Source organism: Lepidochelys kempii, chromosome 1 (genome assembly GCF_965140265.1).
Source record: "Lepidochelys kempii isolate rLepKem1 chromosome 1, rLepKem1.hap2, whole genome shotgun sequence".
NCBI classification, from domain to species: Eukaryota; Metazoa; Chordata; order Testudines; family Cheloniidae; genus Lepidochelys; species Lepidochelys kempii.
This window is the reverse complement of record NC_133256.1, coordinates 268,661,735-268,683,294: the sequence shown is the minus strand read 5'-3', so window position 1 is coordinate 268,683,294 and position 21,560 is coordinate 268,661,735. Positions and strand designations below refer to the sequence as shown.

The 21,560-nt window shown below is 44.4% G+C and overlaps 1 protein-coding gene across 3 annotated transcripts in view; it reads right to left on the bottom strand.

The window, feature by feature from the left end:
- The window catches only part of TMCC3 (transmembrane and coiled-coil domain family 3), a 234,653-nt gene that overhangs the window by 62,331 nt on the left and 150,762 nt on the right, over positions 1 to 21,560 (bottom strand). Inside the window, exons 1-2 of one of the 3 annotated variants that reach the window (XM_073327538.1) lie at positions 8,777 to 9,000; positions 8,326 to 8,535 (exon numbers count right to left, since the gene is read on the bottom strand). The exons of 1 other annotated variant lie outside the window; for it this stretch is intronic. In XM_073327538.1, coding sequence (XP_073183639.1) covers positions 8,326 to 8,535; positions 8,777 to 8,854 — 288 coding nt within the window. In that variant the 5' untranslated portion in view covers positions 8,855 to 9,000. Of the gene's footprint in view, positions 1 to 8,325; positions 8,536 to 8,776; positions 9,001 to 21,560 lie in introns of those variants that run through there. One more of the 3 variants, XM_073327539.1, reaches the window with a different exon arrangement.

Below are 21,560 nucleotides of genomic sequence, written 5' to 3'. Positions count from 1 at the left end.
ACAGCAGTACAAATCAAGTCAACTTCCCTGTCTGCATCCCACCAGAGTAACTGTCCTTTTGCAAGGCTGCCAAATTAAGCAACCTTCTAAAAAGCTACCCAAACCAACTAAACCAAGAGAATCAAACCAAATAATTAAAACGTGTGTGTGTGTGTGTGTGTACATATCTTTTTACTATGTTTAAAGTAGTTAACTTAGACCCTGATCCTGCAAACAATATGCACAGTAACAAGGATCCAGGAGGGGCATAGCAACAGGAACGAGTCATTACACTGTTTTGGCTAGAGCTGTGCAAAATTTTCTGGCACAGACCCAAAGCGAAGTTCACACACATCTACCCAGGTTCAAAAAAATTCTCAGTCAAAAATCCATTCAAACTTCGAAGAGAACTCTGGTCCCCTTTTCCATCTTGCATTCATCTATGTAGGAGCAATGGAGTGGGGGGGGGGCAGGGAAGAGGGGAAACAGTGGCTTTTAACCCACCCCCAAAATATGTGTGGGCACAAAAATCTATTTGCACAGATCACGGGACTGGGGCATAAACTAGCAGTACACTGAGACACAGGCAAACATTTTAAAATACATGCTGACCTGTGTAACAATTTTTTCACCCTACCTTATTTCACTTGGTTTAGCAATTATTTTAAAAAAAAAAAATCTAACAGCAGCCATTATTATTTCAGCTGTATTTAATCTGGAAACTGAAAGGACAAAAAGAAATCAACTTTGTCACCTCCCTGCTGTTCAATATTGTTCTGCTGGAGTATTCAGTTAAAAATGTTTTGAAAGTCAGCAATTTAGAAAAAACTCTTCCATTACATTGTTGAAATATCCGTGTTTAGTTAGGAGCATCCTCTAAAACAAAAGGCATTGATTTTATCCTAGCTATCTTTTCTTTTTTTCCTGCAGTTTTAAATTTTCTTCTTCCGATTTCTAGCATCCTGGCAGTAGGCATCCCATCATTTTATGGTACCTCAGGATGGGGCACCCAAGTCTTCAGAGATGCTGTGAGGTAATGATAGCAATATCAGCTTTTAAGGAGATGTGAATAGTGTTCTGCCTCATCACGTTATCTTGAATTTTTTTCCCCTAATAGAGGAACATTTGTAAGGATGCTCAAGTAGTCTGGACACAAAATATTTTTGAGGGATTCTTTTACAATATTTTCATTAGAAATATCTTGATATTTAAAGGGACACTGTCAATAGACCATTTCATAAAATGTGCATACAAAGTACATAAAATATTTTTTCTGTGATGGTAACAAATGAGGATTTCTATTAAAATATAATATCCAGCACTCTGAAAATACACTTGTAAAAGAACTTGTGTATCTATTAACAACTTAGGCTATCAAACTTAACAGGTTAAAAGTGGTGGTTTCCTTTTCACCATATATGCAGTTTACTTTTGCACTGCACTTAGTGTGGGCAGGGGACCTACAATAGCCAGTTAAACTGATCATAAACAGAAAATGTACATTCTGCTTATGCTACTGTAGCATAAAGTTCCACTGAGGATTTTTGTTCAGATCCATTTCTCTACCTAAAATGCTGTAAATCCCCAAATCTGAACACCTGCGTTTGTTTGAAAACCAGATCTGAACTTTGTAGCGAGACTGTCACTTGTTTGAAATAATTTTTAAAAGCAGACACTTGTCATTGATTTTTTTAAAAATATTCTTGAATCTCCAGTACCATCCTGCTATAATTTTTGTTAGCATTACACAGGGTATGAGGTGTCCTCAACGGTTTCTTAAAACATGGCTAAAATAATGCTAAGAAAAAAAAATGTGGGTTCAGCGTTAGTAAAGGCCTACAAACATACAACCCTTGGATACGCAGTAATGCTTTAAAATGTACACTAGTTAAGAATATGGGCAGTGAACATTCAAACATATAGAATTACCAGCTACCTTACAACACTTCACTCACCAGGTACTGGTACTAGTACTGTGGTAAATATCTACTAATTGTTTTAACACAGGTTTCAGCGTAGCAGCCGTGTTAGTCTGTTTCTGCAAAAAGAAAAGGAGTGCTTGTGGCACCTTAGAGACTAACCAATTTATTTGAGCATAAGCTTTCGTGAGCTACATGCATCTGATGAAGTGAGCTGTAGCTCATGAAAGCTTATGCTCAAATAAATTGGTTAGTCTCTAAGGTGCCACAAGTCCTCCTTTTGTTTTAACAGTGAACAACATTCACCCAGGCATAAACCTACTGAAACTAAATGGAGTTACACCAAGTATTAATTTCATTCCAATTGTGGTTACCCACATTTCATAGCTGTCACATTACTTCACCCCACACCCCATTCCATCTTCACACCAGACATTATATTATTTCTGGTCCTATCTCCAAGCCAGGTACAGAAACTTAGTTCATTAGTTCCAGCAGCATTAGCTTGCATTTTTCCAAGCTGAATCTCATACAGTTGCATTTTCCCTGTGTTTCCAATCTCTTTAGGTCTCTTCAGGTTTCTCCTCCAACCCTCTTAGTGAATCCAAGGAAAGATATAACAGAAAAACAGGTTATCTAGAAGAAAAAGGTGATGACAGTGATTAGAGGCCACAAAAGACTTCCATATGAGGAGAGATTAAAAAGACTGAGCTGAGCTGGATGAAAGGGCTCATGAGGGAGGAATACAAACAGTATGAATGATTGCAGCAAAGGTGGATCAAATGCTTTTTTTTTTTTAACCTTTTCTAATAATGCAAAAAGAAGGGGACTAACTAGACTTAAGCAAGAAAAGGAATTTTTGTAACCACATGACATTTATACAAGTAATGAGAACATCCAGTTATATTAGACAGATTTACATTTTTATAAAAGGATAAACTCAAGTGTTTAATTTGTGATAGGGCTTGCCAGAGCTGAGCCCAGGCACCTCTAGGCTTGGCAGTTCATAGCCTCAGCACTTTTGGGCTTGCTGCATCAATTATCAATGTAAAAAAAAAAAAATTGCTTGAGCCCCATCACCAAATTGCTTGAGCCTTGGCAAGTCTTTCATTACAAATTAAGCACTGGATAAAATCATTCATCAAAAATTACTGCCACTAATTGATGGGGATTAAGGGGGGTGAGGGGAGACTTCTCTTATGGGTAGGAAATACAGTAATTAGGATTTCCTGCACCTTCTTATGAAGCATCTGATACTGGTCAGCCAGACAGGGCATCTCACTATATGGACCACGGATGTGACTGAGTAGGGCAATCCCTATCTGGTTATGCTTTAAAAGTTTGTTTTTTTCCCAAAAAGGATGGTCTTGAAGCACATTGTCGAAGCAATGAGATCCTTGGTACTTCTTTGCCTGGCTTTTGTTAACTGCATTGTTCCAAAAGACTTCAGTTGTCTTAGTGGATTACAGATGGAGATGCAGTTGTTGATGTACCCCAGTCTTCACCAAGGCCTAGAAGTGGAGTAGGACCCACCCAGTGGAGCACGTGGAGCTCACAGTCAGGGATGACATACTCATAGCAGCTCTTCCTGTTGAGAAGGTGAGCTGCTGCATTCTGTGCAATTGGAATTTCTGCATCACTTCAACCTTCAACCCCAGAATTACAGTAATCCAGTATGGAAGCAACAAATGCATGGATTGCTTTGGCCAGATCCTCACTAGGGAGGATGGGTCAAAGTCTCCTAGCAAACAGTTTCTTGACAGGGATAGTAAATTCTGCAGGACCGTGAAGCTTTGCACCTCTTCGATGGATTAGGGAGGGAAATGCACCTTGAAAGGAGGAGAAACCAGTGGCCTAGCTAATTCTTCAAAACATTGCTTCTGCTTGACCAGCTGTTCTTCATTCAAGTGCTTTTAGGCAGTGGGATCTTTGTGATGGTGTTGACTATACAGAAAATGAGACACACACCCCCAGGTTGGTGTCATTGCTATTTAGCTGGCAGGCAAGCCAAGGAGGTCTGACTGCTTCTCTAAGTGGTCTCAGGGAGAAAATGAAATGGAGGAAGAGCCTCTGGCATGTTAACTACAGTGGAGTTTAAAAATTACTTTCCTTCCCTGAGATTCTACCATCTTGATATTCCCCTTAGAATCATAGAATATCAGGGTTGGAAGGGACCTCAGGTGGTCATCGAGTCCAACCCCCTGCTCAAAGCAGGACCAATCCCCAACTAAATCATCCCAGCCAGGGCTTTGTCAAGCCTGACCGTAAAAACCTCAAAGGAAGGAGATTCCACCACCTCCTTAGGTAACACATTCCAGTGTTTCACCACCCTGCTAGTGAAAAAGTTTTTCCTAATAGCCAACCTAAACCTCCCCCACTGCAACTTGAGACCTTTATTCCTTGTTCTGTCATCTGCTACCACTGAGAACAATCTAGATCCATCCTCTTTGGAACCCCCTTTCAGGTAGGGGAAAGCAGCTATCAAATCCCCCCTCATTCTTCTCTTCTGAAGACCAAACATCCCCAGTTCCCTCAGCCTCTCCTCATAAGTCATGTGTTCCAGTCCCCTAATCATTTTTGTTGCCCTCCGCTGGACTCTTTCCAATTTTTCCACATCCTTCTTGTAGTGTGGGACCCAAAACTGGACACAGTACTCCAGATGAGGCCTCACCAATGTCGAATAGAGGAGAACGATCACGTCCCTCGATCTGATGGCAATGCCCCTACTTATACAGCCCAAAATGCCATTGGTCTTCTTGGTAACAAGGGTACACTGTTGACTCATATCCAGCTTCTCATCCACTGTAACCCCTAGGTCCTTTTCCGCAGAACTGCTGCCTAGCCATTTGGTCTCTAGTCTGTAGCGGTGCATGGGGTTCTTCCATCCTAAGTGCAGGACTCTGCACTTGTCCTTGTTGAACCTCATCAGATTTCTTTTGGCCCAATCCTCTAATTTGTCTAGGGCCCTCTGTATCCTATCCCTACCCTCCAGCATATCTACCTCTCCTCCCAGTTTAGTGTCATCTGCAAACTTGCTGAAGGTGCAATCCACACCATCCTCCAGATCATTAATGAAGATATTGAACAAAACCGGCCCGAGGACCAACCCTTGGGCCACTCCACTTGATACTGGCTGCCAACTAGACATGGAGCCATTGATCACTACCCGTTGAGCCCTTTCATAATGAATTGTTCTAACTTCTGTACAAACTGAATCTGCTGGGTTTTTTCCCCCTCCAGAACAGACAGCAGACTTTTTCCCTCTTAAAAATAGACTTCATTTTTCCTTCACCTTCTAATCTGAATTATCCTTAGTAGAGTTCAAGATGGATGTGGTGATGTGTAGCACTTGAAAAGTCTCAACACCTGATCTCCACAGGACTATGTTTAGTCAGTCCAGATTAAAACGTCCTGCACCATCATGCTCCTAGGTCCTCCTAATAAAAATCAGTCCTGACATCTCCTTCCCTCCTATCACCCCCTCCACCTACATACACCTAATTAATTAATTCCAGGCTCCCTAATTTTGTTTGCAGGGCTTCTGTAGGGCTGCTGCCATTCTGGACATGTAGGAAACCCTTGGCCTTCCACATGGGCTGCTCTCCTTCTCACTCCCATGCCTCACCAGGAAAAGCAGCAGCAGCATGCTTTGGGCAGCCCCCGTCTAGGCGGTGGCTGGGCTCCGGCGCTCCCTGGGCAGGAAAGCTACAGTTGGGATCTAAACTGCTTGACAAACCCTTTGTCTTCTGTGTTCTGGTTGCATTCCACCTCAGTCTCGTTGGGAGAAAGAGAAATCCTTGACTCCAAACCAAAGCAATAGCTACAATGGTGGCTAAGTGAGAAGGGCCTCAGTTCATCAGCGAAGGAGCAGTCCGAGGGAATGCAGCCATTCTGGAGTACTGCTGGACGTCAGTTTCTGCCTTGCCAGGAGCAACAGCAGCCTCAGTTGCTCTGCTCTTCCTTCCCACTCCCCTTCTCTTAAAAGGCGAAATGACCCTCCTTCACTGCAAAGCAGCAGCATGGCTTGCTGCTCTGCTTCCTGCCCACCCCAACCCCTCCAGCTAAAGGATAGAGTTTGAACTACTCTGCTCCTTCCTTTCCCAATTCTCAGGGAATGAGCCAGAACCTATCCAGCTCACTCATCAGGAAAAGCTACTTGTCCTAGGTAAGTGAAAGCGGAGTTTTTCCCAACCTCCAGCCACATGATGCATAAAACGATCCAGTTACACAAGAGACTCAGTTTTTTCCAACTCTTTTGATTTTATCACAAGTCTCTTTGTATTGGGCATTTTTCTTAAAGCCTCAGCTCCTAGAGTCATGTGATTAGATCAGTGTTTCAGCTTACATTAAAAAAATAAAAAAGTAAGTTTCTAGTCCTCATGGTTGCGGAGAAAAGCTTTAAAATGTGAACCCTGGTGTTTAAGGCATCAGAATGCAAATAAAAAGGACCCAACATTTTCTTAAAAAAAGAAATTTAATTATTTTTGAACACCTGGAGCTGGCAATACTGAAAATTGGCCCAGCTATTAAGTCAATCTGCTGGACTGAAGAGACTTCAGTTTAAATTCTCAAATAAATCAAGACACATCAAGAAGATACAAAGTTTTCTTCTGTCATCATGCTAAGCGATATAGCATGTTTACCTTCCAGAAAGAGAAGAATTAGGAGGTATAAAACTAATTTGCTCAACGGTATACAAAGAAGTAGACATCAATATTGTTGGTTTATGTATAACGTGTGTCAAACGTATAGTGCAACGGCCAAGCTATGCGGATAGCATACCAACAGTAAAGGCCACAGTGAATGAGGTTACTTAATTTAAAACATTTCATTATGCAGAAACAATCTGAAGCACACTCTCTTCTGTCTAGCAGTGCCATTTAATGAGATGGGAGGGGTGGAAAGAAAGACTAGCATTCTATGTAGGGAAAGGAAGCAGTCTTCCTCCACAGATAAATAATCCAAGTACTTCAAGCTGTGAAGCTCATTTATTTTGAAGCACTAAATATCTTGTCTCAGTAGAAGAGAGAAAGCAGAACAGCTATTTTTGCCCACAGCCAGAGCCAGCAAGAGGAAATTACAATACCCTGAAGAGCAGCTTTGCTTTCTTTTCCTTAACCAGAGTCATAAATACAGAGAGGACTTCACCTGCTTAAACCAAACAGGTAGCTGGAGATTTGAAATTTGTACACAAACTAGCCAACCCATCAGTCCCATCCATAGTGTAGTCATACATGTAATTACACACACATATTATGATCATTAATATAACAGGTGCTTTTACATTCAGATATCATGCAGGCTATTAAAAATAATTTAAAAAAAGTCACAAAATAATCAAAGACAAATCTAACCTGCCACTGCACCGTGAGAAAAACTGCCCCAATGAAATTGTACCTCACGGACACTACAGTATATAAATGTATTGCTCCAACCCTCTTAGAAGTAGTTTTAGCATGTAGGTTGCCAGGTGTCCCATTTTCAACTAAACACCAGGTCGAAAATGGACCCACCCCAGCCCAGTTAAAATGAGTGAGCGTGGGTGGGGGAGAACGAGCAAGGGAGGGAGGGGGGATGGAGTGAGCAGTAATAATTGCTCCCTGCTGCAGAAAAATCATTTGCTCTGCAGATCTTCCCTTTAAGGGAGATTTAAAACAAAAGAAGAGCCTTTGCTTGTATTACCTAAGGATTTCTGAGGGAGACATCCCAGGGGTGTCTAAGCACGAACAGTTAATATTCAAAGAATTAAACAGCTAGTTTTCTGTTCACTTTTTGTAGTTTTCCATTACTCTCAGCTTGAGCTAGTTTCTTTAGTGAATTTATCTTGATCTTCAGTTTCTACAGTCTGTCAACAGTCATTCATTTTCAGTTTCTGAGGCAACAGGGCAATGAAGCAACATTTGGGTTATAAACACTGAATGGGAAAGTTTATTAAAAGTTTTCCTTTAGGTTAAGAAAAATAACCATAGAAATAGCTATTTTGTGAGATTTACTTAAAATAGAGAACCTATGCTTTGGTCAGCAGGCTTTCTTTCAAAGGCACATCTGAATTCATGGCTCAGACTGACACTGCTTACACTATGACAGGTTTCAGAGTAACAGCCGTGTTAGTCTGTATTCGCAAAAAGAAAAGGAGGACTTGTGGCATCTTAGAGACTAACCAATTTATTTGAGCATGAGCTTTCGTGAGCTACAGCTCACGAAAGCTTATGCTCAAATAAATTGGTTAGTCTCTAAGGTGCCACAAGTCCTCCTTTTCTTCTTACTGCTTACACTCTACACAGAAATGCAGAGGGGTTGTTACATGGTAGCTCCTCAGGCAGTCTCTCAACTTGTTGCCCTCACTTCAAAAAAAAACACAGTTGTCATCCCCACAACTGCTGCCGCTTGTAGTCATCAGGAGGAGCAAAAGAAGCTGTTTCGTTACCTTTAGACCGGAGCTAAGTGTCTCAAGCGCCGGCCATGAGTCCCTCATCCGTAGCGCTCCCACTAAGCTTTCGCAGCTACCACCACCTCCAGTGCAATCCAGTGCCACAGCTCGGAGGCCAGCGCAGCGCGCAGGGGAATGGAGCCGTGGGCCAGGTGTGCTCTCTGCCCAGGCGCCCAGTGGCTGCTTCGGGGCGAGAGGAGCTGAAACCTGAGATTACAGGGACAGTTTGGGTTTGGCTCCCAAGGCGACGGGCGCCTGTCAAGCCCCCAAGACAAACCGGTCTCTCGCACCTGAGCGGAACCCCAGCCATTTCCAGCCCAGATCCCCGGGGAGGCGACAGGGGCTCCTGGAACAAGCCCCTGGGGACGCTGCGACACGGAAGAGCCGAGAGCGGCAGTGGCGGGGGAGCAACTAGCCCCCGCGGGCTGCGCGGCGAGAGGGGAATTACCCGGGTCTTGGCGCGCTGGTGCCTCTCCGGGTCCGAGTAAGTCCTGTCCACAGCCAGGCCGGTGTCGCTTCCAGGCATGGTGCCCCCGCGCCCCTGTTCCCCTCGGGCCGCCCCAGAGCCAGCAGCGCCCCGCGGGAGCTGCGCCCGAGCACGGAGCCCGGCTTCGCCGTCCCGCCGCTTGTGCCTCCTCCCGCCCCGGCTGCGGCGCGGGCTGCCGCCGGGTGCGCGACCGGCGGGCACGCCCGGCAGCGGCGCCTCCTGCCCCCGCCCATAACCCCGTTAACCCTCCGGCGGCCGCGCCGCGCCCCTGCCTGGAGCGGCCGAGAGAGCTGGGGCCGCTCCCTGGGCAAACCAGTCCCGACGCTCAGGGATTCCCTGCGCCAGGGCGATGGAGGCGGCGGCGGGGGCCGGGCGCTGCCGCGGGGAGAAAGACAGAGGCGCTTGGACGAAAGGAGAAAACAAAAGGGGCCCAAACCCCTGCTTTCTGGCGGGCTCGGGTAGCCCCGGGCAGCCCAAAGGCTCAGCCTGCAGGAGGCAGGGGCGAGGGCCCTTGATCTGCTCCCGCTTTCATTCGAGTCTCTCCGCACTGTCACTCAGCCGGCGAGGAGATCCCAACACTGCCCTGCCTTTGCCTTTCAAACCTTTTAAATCTGGGGTCATTGAGTGCTCCTGGGTGAGAGGCACTGGCTAGGCAGGACTTGTACTAGCTAAGCCACCCTCTCTCCTCGCCTCTCCCACCCAGGGCTAAGGGCTTGTCTGCGCTGAAAACGCTGCAGCACCACCACCACCATAGCGCTTCCGTGTAGACGTGAGCTAGACCAGGCGTTCTCCCGACAATTTTTTTGGTGGCCTCACAGTGCGGCAATTTTTCCAAAAAAACTTAATTAACTTCAGGAAAAACGAATAAATATGCACACATCCCTGTCCAAATCATTGTAATTTATGTATGTAGGGTGTGGTTTTTTTGCAGACTCAGTAATAACTGCATACAGTTGTCCCTATTCTTTACTGGAGGGAAACAGAATAGAAACACAAATAAGGTGTTTCGCATGTTCTTGTCTTTTGTTGTTGTTTCTTTTGCTTTTTTGGTTTCTGGTTTTTGTTTGTATAGACTTGCTAGCTAGTAAGCCTGCTTCTGTGAAAAGTGATATTTGTATGTTTGTTAATATCACTATTCACAACAGACCAAACAGTAACAAGTCACAAGGACCAAATAATATTCACCCAAGACTTCCGAAGAAGGGATAGCTCAGTGGTTTGAGCATTGGCCTCCTAAACTCAGGATTATGAGTTCAGTCCTTGAGGGGGCCATTTAGGGATCTGGGGCAAAAATTGGGGATTGGTCCTGCTTTTTGAGCAGGGGGTTGGATTAGATGACATCCTGAGGTCCCTTCCAACCCTGATATTCTATGATTCTAAGGAAATCAAATATATAATTGCAGAACTAACCATGGTATGTAACCTATCACTTAACTCAGTCTCAGTACCAGATGACTGGTGGATAGCTAATGGGATGAATTTGCTGATGTTATGGGTCAACTGATGTTATGGTCATATGATTCTTTGAGCTAAAAAATATGAAATGAGAAGGAACTATGCCATATGACATTCACTTTCCATAAATCAGAGTTCTTATTCTGCCAGTGATGTGACTCTGCTCATATTTCCAGGAGATAATTTCAGTGGGAAATTCACTGTGTGTGGATTGAGAGCAGGATATGCCCAACACTGTCTCCATTTAAAAGGTCATGAACTATTTTTACCCAACATAGTTTCCCCCACAAAAAGGAAGATTAAGATGTTTATTTTCTATTTCTTCTATAAATCTCACTATTATCACTCATGTTGCTATTGTTTCCACACATTTCAGCCCCACAACGTAGCAGAATGTTATCTATGTAAATAAGAGCTCCAGAAACCTCTTAAAAAAGCAGTTATATGCTGAGAAGTGACTGTAACAAGGGTATAATGGGGTTCTTTGTTTCCTCTTGCAACAAATTTCAGGCCAGATTTGCTCACTTTATACATACAAATACAGGAAAAAGAACGGTTAGGTTCAAGGGAATCAAATAGCCCCAAAATTTCTGTGGGCCAAGTCCTCTTACATTCCCAGCTGAAAGTCTCTCCCTAGTGCTATTAAAGGGTGTTGACTTTTTCACCTTTTGTATTAACAAAAATACACTTTAATAGCTAGCAAGAAACAGAATTAAGCAAACGAGTGAGAAAAAATCTGATTATCAGTGCTCTTCTGTACTTTGAACAATTTCATTAAAGACTACTTGATCTCCTGTCTACACCCTGTGTTTGTAACTATAAATAATAAAGATGAAACTCCAAATGGGAGAGTTCCTCTGTATTTGCATCAATTTGTAATCACTATGGAAGCATGTGTGAAATTGGTTACTGATGCAGAACTCTTCCTTGTAAGGCACTGTAATGGTGTCATGTAAGAGAGTGAGAGGTTTCAGAGTAGCAGATGTGTTAGTCTGTATTCGCAAAGCACACTAGGTATTTTCCACTGAATGTGTCAGGGCTAATAGCATAAACTTCACAACAGACTTCCTAGCTAGCAAGTCTGCTGTGAAAAGTGATATCGGTTTTTAAACATACTAGCTAGCAATAAATAAACTACAATGTTTTGGATGTGTATATATGCATATTTGTTTTTCCTAAATGACTGAATGCATCTGATGAAGTGAGCTGTAACTCACGAAAGCTTATGCTCAAATAAATTGGTTAGTCTCTAAGGTGCCATTCTTTTTGCGAATACAGACTAACACGACTGCTACTCTGAAACCTAAAGTTAAGTATTTTAGGAAAAAGTTTCAGAGTGGCCACCAGGAAGAGGTGGTGGCTACATTCTGAGGCCACCAAAAAATTTGTCATGAGAATCCCTGATGGTTATCACTTAAATCAGCTTCTGTACCAGATGATTGGAGGATAGCTAGTGTGATGCTGATTTTTTTAAAAGGTTCCAAAGGTGATCCAGGCAATTACAAACCAGTAAGCTTAACTTCAGTGCAGGTATATTGGTTGAAACTATAATAAAGAGCAGAATTATTACACACATAGATGAAGTCAATCTGTTGGGGAAGAGTCAACACAGCTTTTATAAAGGGAAATCATCCTCACCAATCTATTACAGTTCTTTGGGGGGGGGGTCAACAAACATGTGGACAAGGCTGATCCAATGGATACAGTTTACTTGGACTTTCAGAAAGCATTTGACAAGGTCCCTCACCAAAGGCTCTTAAGCAAAGTAGACAATCAAGGGATAAGAGGGAAAGTCCTCTCATGAGTCAGTAACTGGTTAAAATATAGGAAATGAAGGGCAGAATTAACAGTCAGTTTTCATAGTGGAGAGAAGGAAAGACAGGACGCTGGGTTAGATGCACTATTGGTCTGCCCCAGTATGGCCATTCTTACGCTCTAAAAACAGTGTGCTGCTGTAGCGCTTCAGTGTAGACACTCACTACAGCAACACCTTGTCGATGTAGTTAATCCACCTCCCCGAGAGGTGGTATCTAGGTCAATGGGCAAATTCTTCCACCAACCTAGCAGTGTCTACCCCAGGAGTTAGGCTTAATTACATCACTCAGTGGTGTGGATTTTTCACACCTGAATGATGTCGCTAGGACTATGTAACTTTCTAGCGTAGGACAGGCCATAGCTGTTCTTGCTTGGGGAGGTGGTGTTCCCAAAGATTCAGAAAAACCCTTTTCATCAGTGTTGGCTGCTTCTACACTATGGGGTTATGCCTGTACAGCTCTGGCGCCATAGGCTGGGGCACTCTCCATAATGTAGACATATCCTAACTCTTGCTCAGCTACTATTTTGTCCTCTGTGTCTCCCTTCAAAAAGACAGTGTGGTAATTTCTCTTGTAGTCATAGATGGGCTAAGGTAAGAACAACATTCCCAGTGTTGTCAACTTTCACTATATTTGGAATTTTTCTGAAAGGTCCAGCCCCACAAGGCCAGTGATTATGTGACAATCTCAGCTTTCATTAAAATAAAATTTAAAAAGTAGTTAAGTTTCAAGCCCTCACCGTTGTGGACAAAAAATGGCAAAAAATAAGAAAAATCTGACATTTATTATTTTTTAAGACCTCATGATTTTGAGGGCCTGACTCATGATTTTTGATCTCGTGACATTGGCAACACTGACTTCTGTTGAACATTTCAGTGCCACTGCTGTGGAGCACTCAGGAGCCATTCATTTTAATATAACACCTGCTTGATAGAGTCTAGTAAATCTACAAAATACACAGGGCACAGATTTTCAAAGGAGCCTAAGGGAGTTAGGCACCTAACTTGCATTGATATTTTTCTTGTTTATCAGCACTGTACATTACCAGTATGGTTATAAATCTTGACATATAATAGAAAACAGAAGTCCAAGATTAAATCTGCAAGCCTTATGCAAATCTAAGGAAAATATACTTTCCAGTGACATCTCAGTATAGCATACCTAGTCCAGAAGTGCTTTGAATACCCTATTAGATTAATACATTTAAACTAATAATTTAACAACAGGAGCAATGTAGAAATAAAAGCATTTTGTAGAGTTACTCACTCTCCTTACAATGTGTCTGGTAACACCCATTTTTTCATGTTCTGTGTGTATATAAATCCCCCCAGTGTATTTTCCACTGAATGCATCCGATGAAGTGAGCTGTAGCTCACGAAAGCTTATGCTCAAATAAATTGGTTAGTCTCTAAGGTGCCACTAGTATTCCTTTTCTTTTTGCGAATACAGACTGTCAAGGTTCCTCCCCCACTCTGAACTCTAGGGTACAGATGTGGGGACCTGCATGAAAAACCTCCTAAGCTTATCTTTACCAGCTTAGGTCAAAACTTCCCCAAGGTACAAAATATTCCACCCGTTGTCCTTGGACTGGCCGCTACCACCACCAAACTAATACTGGTTACTGGGGAAGAGCTGTTTGGACGCGTCCTTCCCCCCAAAATACTTCCCAAAACCTTGCACCCCACTTCCTGGACAAGGTTTGGTAAAAAGCCTCACCAATTTGCCTAGGTGACTACAGACCCAGACCCTTGGATCTTAAGAACAATGAACAATCCTCCCAACACTTGCACCCCCCCTTTCCTGGGAAATGTTGGATAAAAAGCCTCACCAATTTGCATAGGTGACCACAGACCCAAACCCTTGGATCTGAGAGCAATGAAAAAGCATTCAGTTTTTTTACAAGAAGACTTTTAATAAAAAATAGAAGTAAATAGAAATAAAGAAATCCCCCCTGTAAAATCAGGATGGTAGATATCTTACAGGGTAATTAGATTCAAAAACATAGAGAACCCCTCTTGGCAAAACCTTAAGTTACAAAAAAGATACACAGACAGAAATAGTTATTCTATTCAGCACAATTCTTTTCTCAGCCATTTAAAGAAATCGTAATCTAACACATACCTAGCTAGATTACTTACTAAAAGTTCTAAGACTCCATTCCTGTTCTGTCCCTGGCAAAAGCAGCATATAGACAGACACACAGACCCTTTGTTTCTCTCCCTCCTCCCAGCTTTTGAAAGTATCTTGTCTCCTCATTGGTCATTTTGGTCAGGTGCCAGCGAGGTTACCTTTAGCTTCTTAACCCTTTACAGGTGAGAGGAGCTTTCCCCTGGCCAGGAGGGATTTCAAAGGGGTTTACCCTTCCCTTTATATTTATGACACAGACTAACACAGCTGCTACTCTGAAACCTGTCATTTATGTTGCAGGAAGCATTTACAATTCTCCCTCCCCCAGTGCAATAATGAAACAGCTCAGGGACCAAATTCTGCCCCAAGTTACACTAGTGTAAATCTGGAGTTGTTTCAGATTCACACTATAGTGACAAGAGCAAGATTTCACGTTCTGTTCTCATGAAATGCATGTGAATGCACTTCTTGGCGCTGGCATCACACCACCTTTGTTCTCAAGCTTCAGGGAACAGCACCCCTGAGGCCTGCACACATATACATCTCATTACTTTTGCACACCCTTGAGTGATTTATTGCCCATTTTAAAAGATTCCCATAATCATTTAACTTTTGTTTGCTAAACCTTACGTTCAGTAGCATTGTGTATGAAACAGGATTTGGTGTTGAGGGTTAATTATGTGACACAAGAGCCTAGTTAGTTTTCATGTTGTAAAATATTAGGAATCTCAAATAAAAAGAAAAGAGAACTAGAACTCACTCCTTTGGTAGGTTTTACTTCTGTTACGCTAACTCCTCCTTTTCTTCAGTTATCTCCCAATATAGAGCCAAATCCAGTAGTCAATGGGTCTTCTAGTGTAGAAGGAGCACAATTTGCTGCATAGATTTATTCATGGAAGCAAAATCATACAGTATACCTGTACATAAGTGCTTATCTGCCATTCCACCCCACAGCTTTTATGTAGCTATAAGACAAAGGCAGTAGTTGAAGTTGGAAGGCTGTTAGGCAGATGCTTTAAAATAAGCATAGGCTTTCTTCAGGTCCTCAACATTAACATAGAATTAAGGTTCATTATCCAAAACATGTTTTGGAGGGGGGGGGGTGGTTTAGGGTATGGGGACAAAGCTCTTTGGGTCAGGGACTGTCTTTTTGTTCTGTGTTTTCACAGTGCCTAGCACAATGCGGTCCTGCTCCATGACTGGGGCTCCTAAGCGCTATGGTAATACAAATAAATACATAATAATGGAAGAAGCATTAGTTCCCAGATTTTCATAGCAAAGTCCACAACCATGCATTTCTGAAGCAGACTGTGCAATTTACAGAATCAAGGAAGGAGCTTCCACATTTCCTAGTCCTCTTCGTTTCCTCAGAAGCGTGCAGGAACTTATGCTCTTCCCAAATTCAGCTGAGCAAAGTGTTTGGGAGATAAGTAGTTGAGAAAGGACATGCAGAAAGCTTCAAGTGCCAGACTATTTAACAATATAGGACTTGTTCTATTCCTAGTTCATGCAAAAGTTTTAAGAAGCCACAAAATGATGGAACCTACAATTACCTCCACAAAAGAGGGAGACAGGGCAGCACCACACAAGTAATACATAACACGTGCATGTTGCAGGCAGTGTTCATTGGTGGAATGATGCGTGCACAAAGTAAGCAGTGTTTCTGGTAAAGGGGATTATGAGGAGACAGAATAATGTGTTTAGCTCCACAGGACCTAGAAACTGCATTAAAGGCATGATTACCAATCAGATCTAGTAAGTAGTTCTTTTCATCACCTCCATTTGAAAGAAGATGGAAGGAGGAGGCGACTTCCAGACTATATTTTCATAATGCAAGCAAGTCGAGAGGTACCATTTAAGGTTCTAGCCGGGGTGGGCAAAGTTTTTGGCCTGAGGGCCACATCTGGGTATGGAAATTGTACAGCAGGCCATGAATGCTCACGAAATTGGGGTTGGGATGCAGGAGAGGGTGCAGGCTCTGGGGTGGGGCCAAAAATGAGGATTTCAGGGTGTGGGAGGGTGCTCCGGGCTGGGGCAGGGAGGGTGGTGTGTGGGAGGGGGGGTGAGGACTATGAGTGGGTCTGCGGATGAGGGGTTTGGGGTGTAGGAGGGTGCTCCAGGCTGGGACTGAGGGGTTTGGAGGGCGGGAGGGGGATCAGGCCTGGGGCGGGGGTTGAGGCACGAGTGGGTGAGAGCTCCAGCTGGGGGTGCAGGCTCTGGGGTGGGGCTGGGGATGAGAGTTGGGATGCAGGAGGGTGCTCCGGGCTGGGACCAGGGGTTCGGAAGGCGGGAGGGGGATCAGGACTGGGGTAGGGGGCTGGGGGTTGATCAGGGGTGCAGGCTCGGGGCAGCATTTACCTCAAGCGGCTCCTGGAAGCAGCAGCATGTCCCCGCTGCAGCTCCTACATGGAGACACAGCCAGGTGGCTCTGCTGCGTGCTGCCCCGTCTGCAGGCACCACCCCTGCAGCTCCTATTGGCCGCCATTCCTGGCCAAATGGGAGCTGCAGGGGCGGTACTTGGGGTGGGGGCAGCATACAGAGCGGAGCCTCCTGGGCTGTCCCTACACATAGGAGGGACGTGCTGATCCTTCCAGGGGCCATGCGGAGCAGCCCGCAACCCTGCTCCCTGGCTGGAGCAGGGCAAGCCCCAGATCTCGCTCCCCAGTGGGAGCTTAAGGGCCAAATTAAAACAGCTGGCGGGCCAGATGCGGCCCGCAGGCTGTAGTTTGCCCACCCCTGCTCTAGCCAATCTAATGCCGCTCTTTCTTCCTTCTCCCTCACCTGCTCTCACACCTGTACTACTACATCCTCCATGTGCTATAGCATAGACACCTGGACTCCATTATCCTACAGTATATTCACTGAATACCTTTCATTTTTCTTGGCTGAGTACAGACAAAAAACCCCAATCCAACCACCCCACCCCCATTTGTGCAATACCCCTTTCCCACCCCTAAAGTAGAGCTACAACTCTTTAACACAGCAGTTAAATGAACACAGAATTTCCCACAGAAACATTATCTCTGGATTATCCTAAAAAAACCCACACTTCATTTCTCAGTTTGTATATTCACATTCAGTGTAAATCTGTGTCGTTTTTGGTCCTGATATTGGCAACATCATTTAAAGAACATGAAGTTAGCTTAAACTTGGCATGTATAGTACTAATGACTAGTAGATAAATTCGCTTATCTTCCTGTAGTTTTCGCCAACTACTTTATAAAATTCAGTTGTATGGTGATGTTTATGAAAAAACAATGTGAAATCATCCTAGCCATCCATCATGTCATTTTTAAAGTTCAAATTTCTCATAAGCATTCACTGACTTACTGTTCTCAAAGATACACTCCAATTTCATCATTTTCCAGTTTTCTCCCTTGTCAATACTTTACTGACACTATCCACAATTCATAACTCCCGACACTTCCACTGCTTTTCTCGCCTATTCAAGAAGTGACCTTTTAAAAATAAATGAATTGGGAATGGGAGTAGGATTTACAAATGCCACGCAGGATGTTTGGAGAAACCTAAAGGATATTAAAGCACATAAATGGGAACCCGCATTCTGTATTTCTACACACAGAAGGGCAGATTTTCAGCCCCGGCTCTAGCTGCTTTGTATTGCCTCTCGAGCACGAAGTAGCTGGAGGGGCAGCAGAAGATTCTCTCTGGCAAAGAGGAATCCTTACTACATAGAAATGGACGGCTGGGTGATCCAGTGGATGGGAATGGACTGGAAATCACACTGGTTATGTTCCCACCTCTTCAGCTGTTTGACCTTGGGCAAATCACTTGATCTCTCTGTGTTTTCATTACCCCATCTGTAAAGTGGGGACAATAGCACCTACTTTGTGAAGACCTTTAAGATCAATGGATGAAAAGTGCTATTATATGCAGTACTTTATTATTGGCAGAAGAAATGTTACGCCCAGTATCCAGTATTGGCAGAGGCAGAATCATTGGAAAGGCAGAGGTCTCCTCTCCTCCCACAATAGGAACTTTTGTTCCCTACACAGAGTACTGAGTATTCATATGAGTTTTAACATGCACTCAAAAGCCTTGTCCCAAAAGCTCATCAGTTGAAGCAACCATCTCCAGCAAAAAGTTTATGTGAAGGAGTCTATCAGTGCCACTTCTAGTCAGACAGGTAATGGGACTCAGCGGAATGACGTAAGACTCACAGAGACAAGGTTGGTGAGGTAATATATTTTATTGGACCAACTTCTGTTGTGAGAGAGAAACTTTCAAGCTACACAGAGCTCTTCCTCAGGTCTGGGAAAGGTACTCAGAGTGTCACAGCTAAATACAAAATAGATCAGATCAGTGGCACCAAAAGGGGGCGGGGGGGCAGGGGCGGACCTCACCTCCACTTCCCACCAAGGCCCCACCCCTCATCCAGACCAGCATGGAGCCTGGCAGGGGAACCCGGGCACGGGTTGAGAGCAGCCCCTAGCCTATGTTCCATCCTTCCGGGCTCCCCGCCCAGCACAGGGCATGTGGATGTGAAGGGTCCATGATGGCTCCCCACAGCTGCCTGCTCGGTAGGGTGGGGCTCGGAGCCACAGCCCAGCTATGACAAGAGCCGTGCAGGCAGCTGTGGGGAGCTGCGGACCCTTCATCTGTCCAGGGTGGGAGGCCCAGGGGGCAGGAACATGAGCTGAGAACTGCTCCACTCAGGCCCCCTGCACTGCGGGCAGGTTGAGGGTCCACCATGGCTCTTATCATGAGTGGCTCTTATCATGGCCAGGTTGTGACTCCGAGGCTTCCTCTTCCCCAGCCAGAGCCAGGTCATGGTCAGAGCCACAGGGGCAGTTGTGGGGATGCACTGCACCTGCACAGGGTGAGGGACCCCGAGGGCAGAGACACAGTCAAGGGGCTGCTTTCAGCCCCCACCCAAGTGTGGGCAGGGTGGGCTCTCTGGTCCCGCTCCGGTTTGGCCAAGGGCGGGGTGACGGGGCCCCCGGTCCCTGGGCCCCCAACTTTTGGGAAGACTCCCAAAGCCTTGGAACAGATAATTTAGCATAAGTAGTTAGCACATAGCCTAGGAGACCATTCAAATTGAAGTGGCCCATTAACATCCTTGTAGTCAAAGGACAAAAAGGGGTGGAGGGGTGTGATGTTGCACTCCGTATGTTTTATGGAAATAGGCTAATGAGTGTAAATATGACGTAATTGGAATATGCTTTAGGCAAAAGGTCTCTTGTAAGGTATCATTACAAAGCTTATTAGCTACTGAGTGTGTTCATCCTATTTGTATGAATGTATCATTCTTGTATCTGAAACTGGGAATATGTAGCATAACTCTGAGATCCTATTGTAATTATGCAAAGTGTGAGCTATTAATGGTGGTTTAGAATCTTGATAGCTCCCATTAACTAGGACAATTGGTTGAAGATGGCTCTGTTTACTTGTAAGCCTTCCTGTATACGCATGTGCCAGTGAGTGGGTAATGAAGTCTCACAGGACATGTAAACATGTCACATGATACTGGAATCCATCTTTAACCTGGTGCTTTTCCATTTAGAAGGAGGGGTGGGAACCCAGAGAAAGACAAAGGATTCCTGGCTTGTGCAAAAGATATAAAAGGGGGTGGAACAGAACAAAGGGGGGTGCCAGTCATGAGAAATCCTCTAGAATTCCACCTGAGCTGGAACTAACAAGATGGTACCAGGGGAAAGGACTGGGCCCAGAGGTGAGGAGGAGTCTAGCCTGAGAAAGAAGCTTATTGGAACATCTCTAAGGGGGAGATTTACCTGTATTCAGTTTCTTAATGTATTAGGCTTAGACTTATGTGTTTTGTTTTATTTTGCTTGGTAAATTACTTTGTTCTGTCTGTTATTACTTGGAACGATTTAAATCCTACTTTTTCTACATAATAAAATCACTTTTGTTTATTCATAAACCCAGAGTATGTGATTAATACCTGGGGGAGCAAACAGCAGTACACATCTCTCTATCAGTGTTACAGAAGGTAGACAATTTATGAGTTTACCCTGTATAAGCTTTATACAGAGTAAAACACATTCATTTGGGGTTTGGATCCCATTGGGAGCTGGGTATCTGGGTGCTGGAGACAGGAGCACTTGCTGAGCTGTTTTCAGTTGAGTCTGCAGCTTTGGGGGCGTGGTTCAGACCCTGGGTCTGTGTTACAGCAGGCTGGCATGTCTGGTTTCTGAAGTTACAGCGGGCTGGTTTCTGAAGCCCCAAGCTGGCAAAGAAAATGGGCTCAGAGGTAGTCTCAGAACATCAGGTGACAGTCCCAAGGGGGTTTCTGTGACCGAACCCATCACAAGGGGTTACTGGGTTACAATTTGATATAATAAGCCATACATCCAGTTATCCATGAGCATGTGGTTTTAGCAGCATTCCCAGTTTGTGTTTGCCAAAGTGTGAGCCTTTTACACCCGTTAGAAATGAGATATTCTCTTACCAGTGCACAGTCCAGCTGCCATGAAGCCAGGCTAAGTCTACTAATCACTTTGTTGCTTTGGAATGTTGATGCTGATGAAAATTCAGATATGTCAGACTAAAACCTTGCATCTATTTCCTTTCAGGCTTTTTTTGGATTAAGAATTTCTTACTGTGTTTTCCATTCACCAAAGCTATTTTTGTATACACGAGTGTTTGAACCCTTAGTGCCCATTGTCTATCTGACCCGGTAGTAAACTCATACAATTGGACTGTGCCTAACTCCTGTTCAGGTGTGTGGAAGGAGCGTGAAGATACAGAGGACAGTGAAATAAGCCATCCCTTTCCCCGCCCCTCACCCCTTGTGCCCCAGTGTGGGCCTTGTCACAATTTCAGTTCTTGTGCTTCCTGGCCTTGTTTCCTATGGGATATTTTTGCTAAATAATTCCCCACTGTTGCTACCCACAGTGGTAGCAAAAGTCGGAGTGGTGCTCGTGCAGACCAGGTGCCAGCACCCACTAGCATTGTAAACACTGAAATGTAGACTTGTGCTGAGCAGGGTTAAATGACACTGTGCTTAACATGAGGCGCTGCCTGGAATCCTGTCAACACTAGCACTCCCACTGCTGCTACCATTGGCAGAGCTGAACTGGTGGTAGTAGCAATGGGACATTTTAGCCCAAACAAAAAACGACCAACAAACAAAAACCTTAGTGTAGCCCCTGGGCACAAGAACTGCTCCTGGGAAGTGTTAACAATGAGGCTAGGTGCCCCAGCGGGATTCAGACCTTCCTTCCCGCTAGGTTTCTGAGCTTGCCCAAGGTTTGGAGAACTGCAAACAGCACCTTTGAAATGATGAAGCTGGGGGCAACTCTTGTCTGAGCTCCCAAAGGCATTATGCCTGAACAGCAGCACATCCCTATGCACATCCTACCACTAAA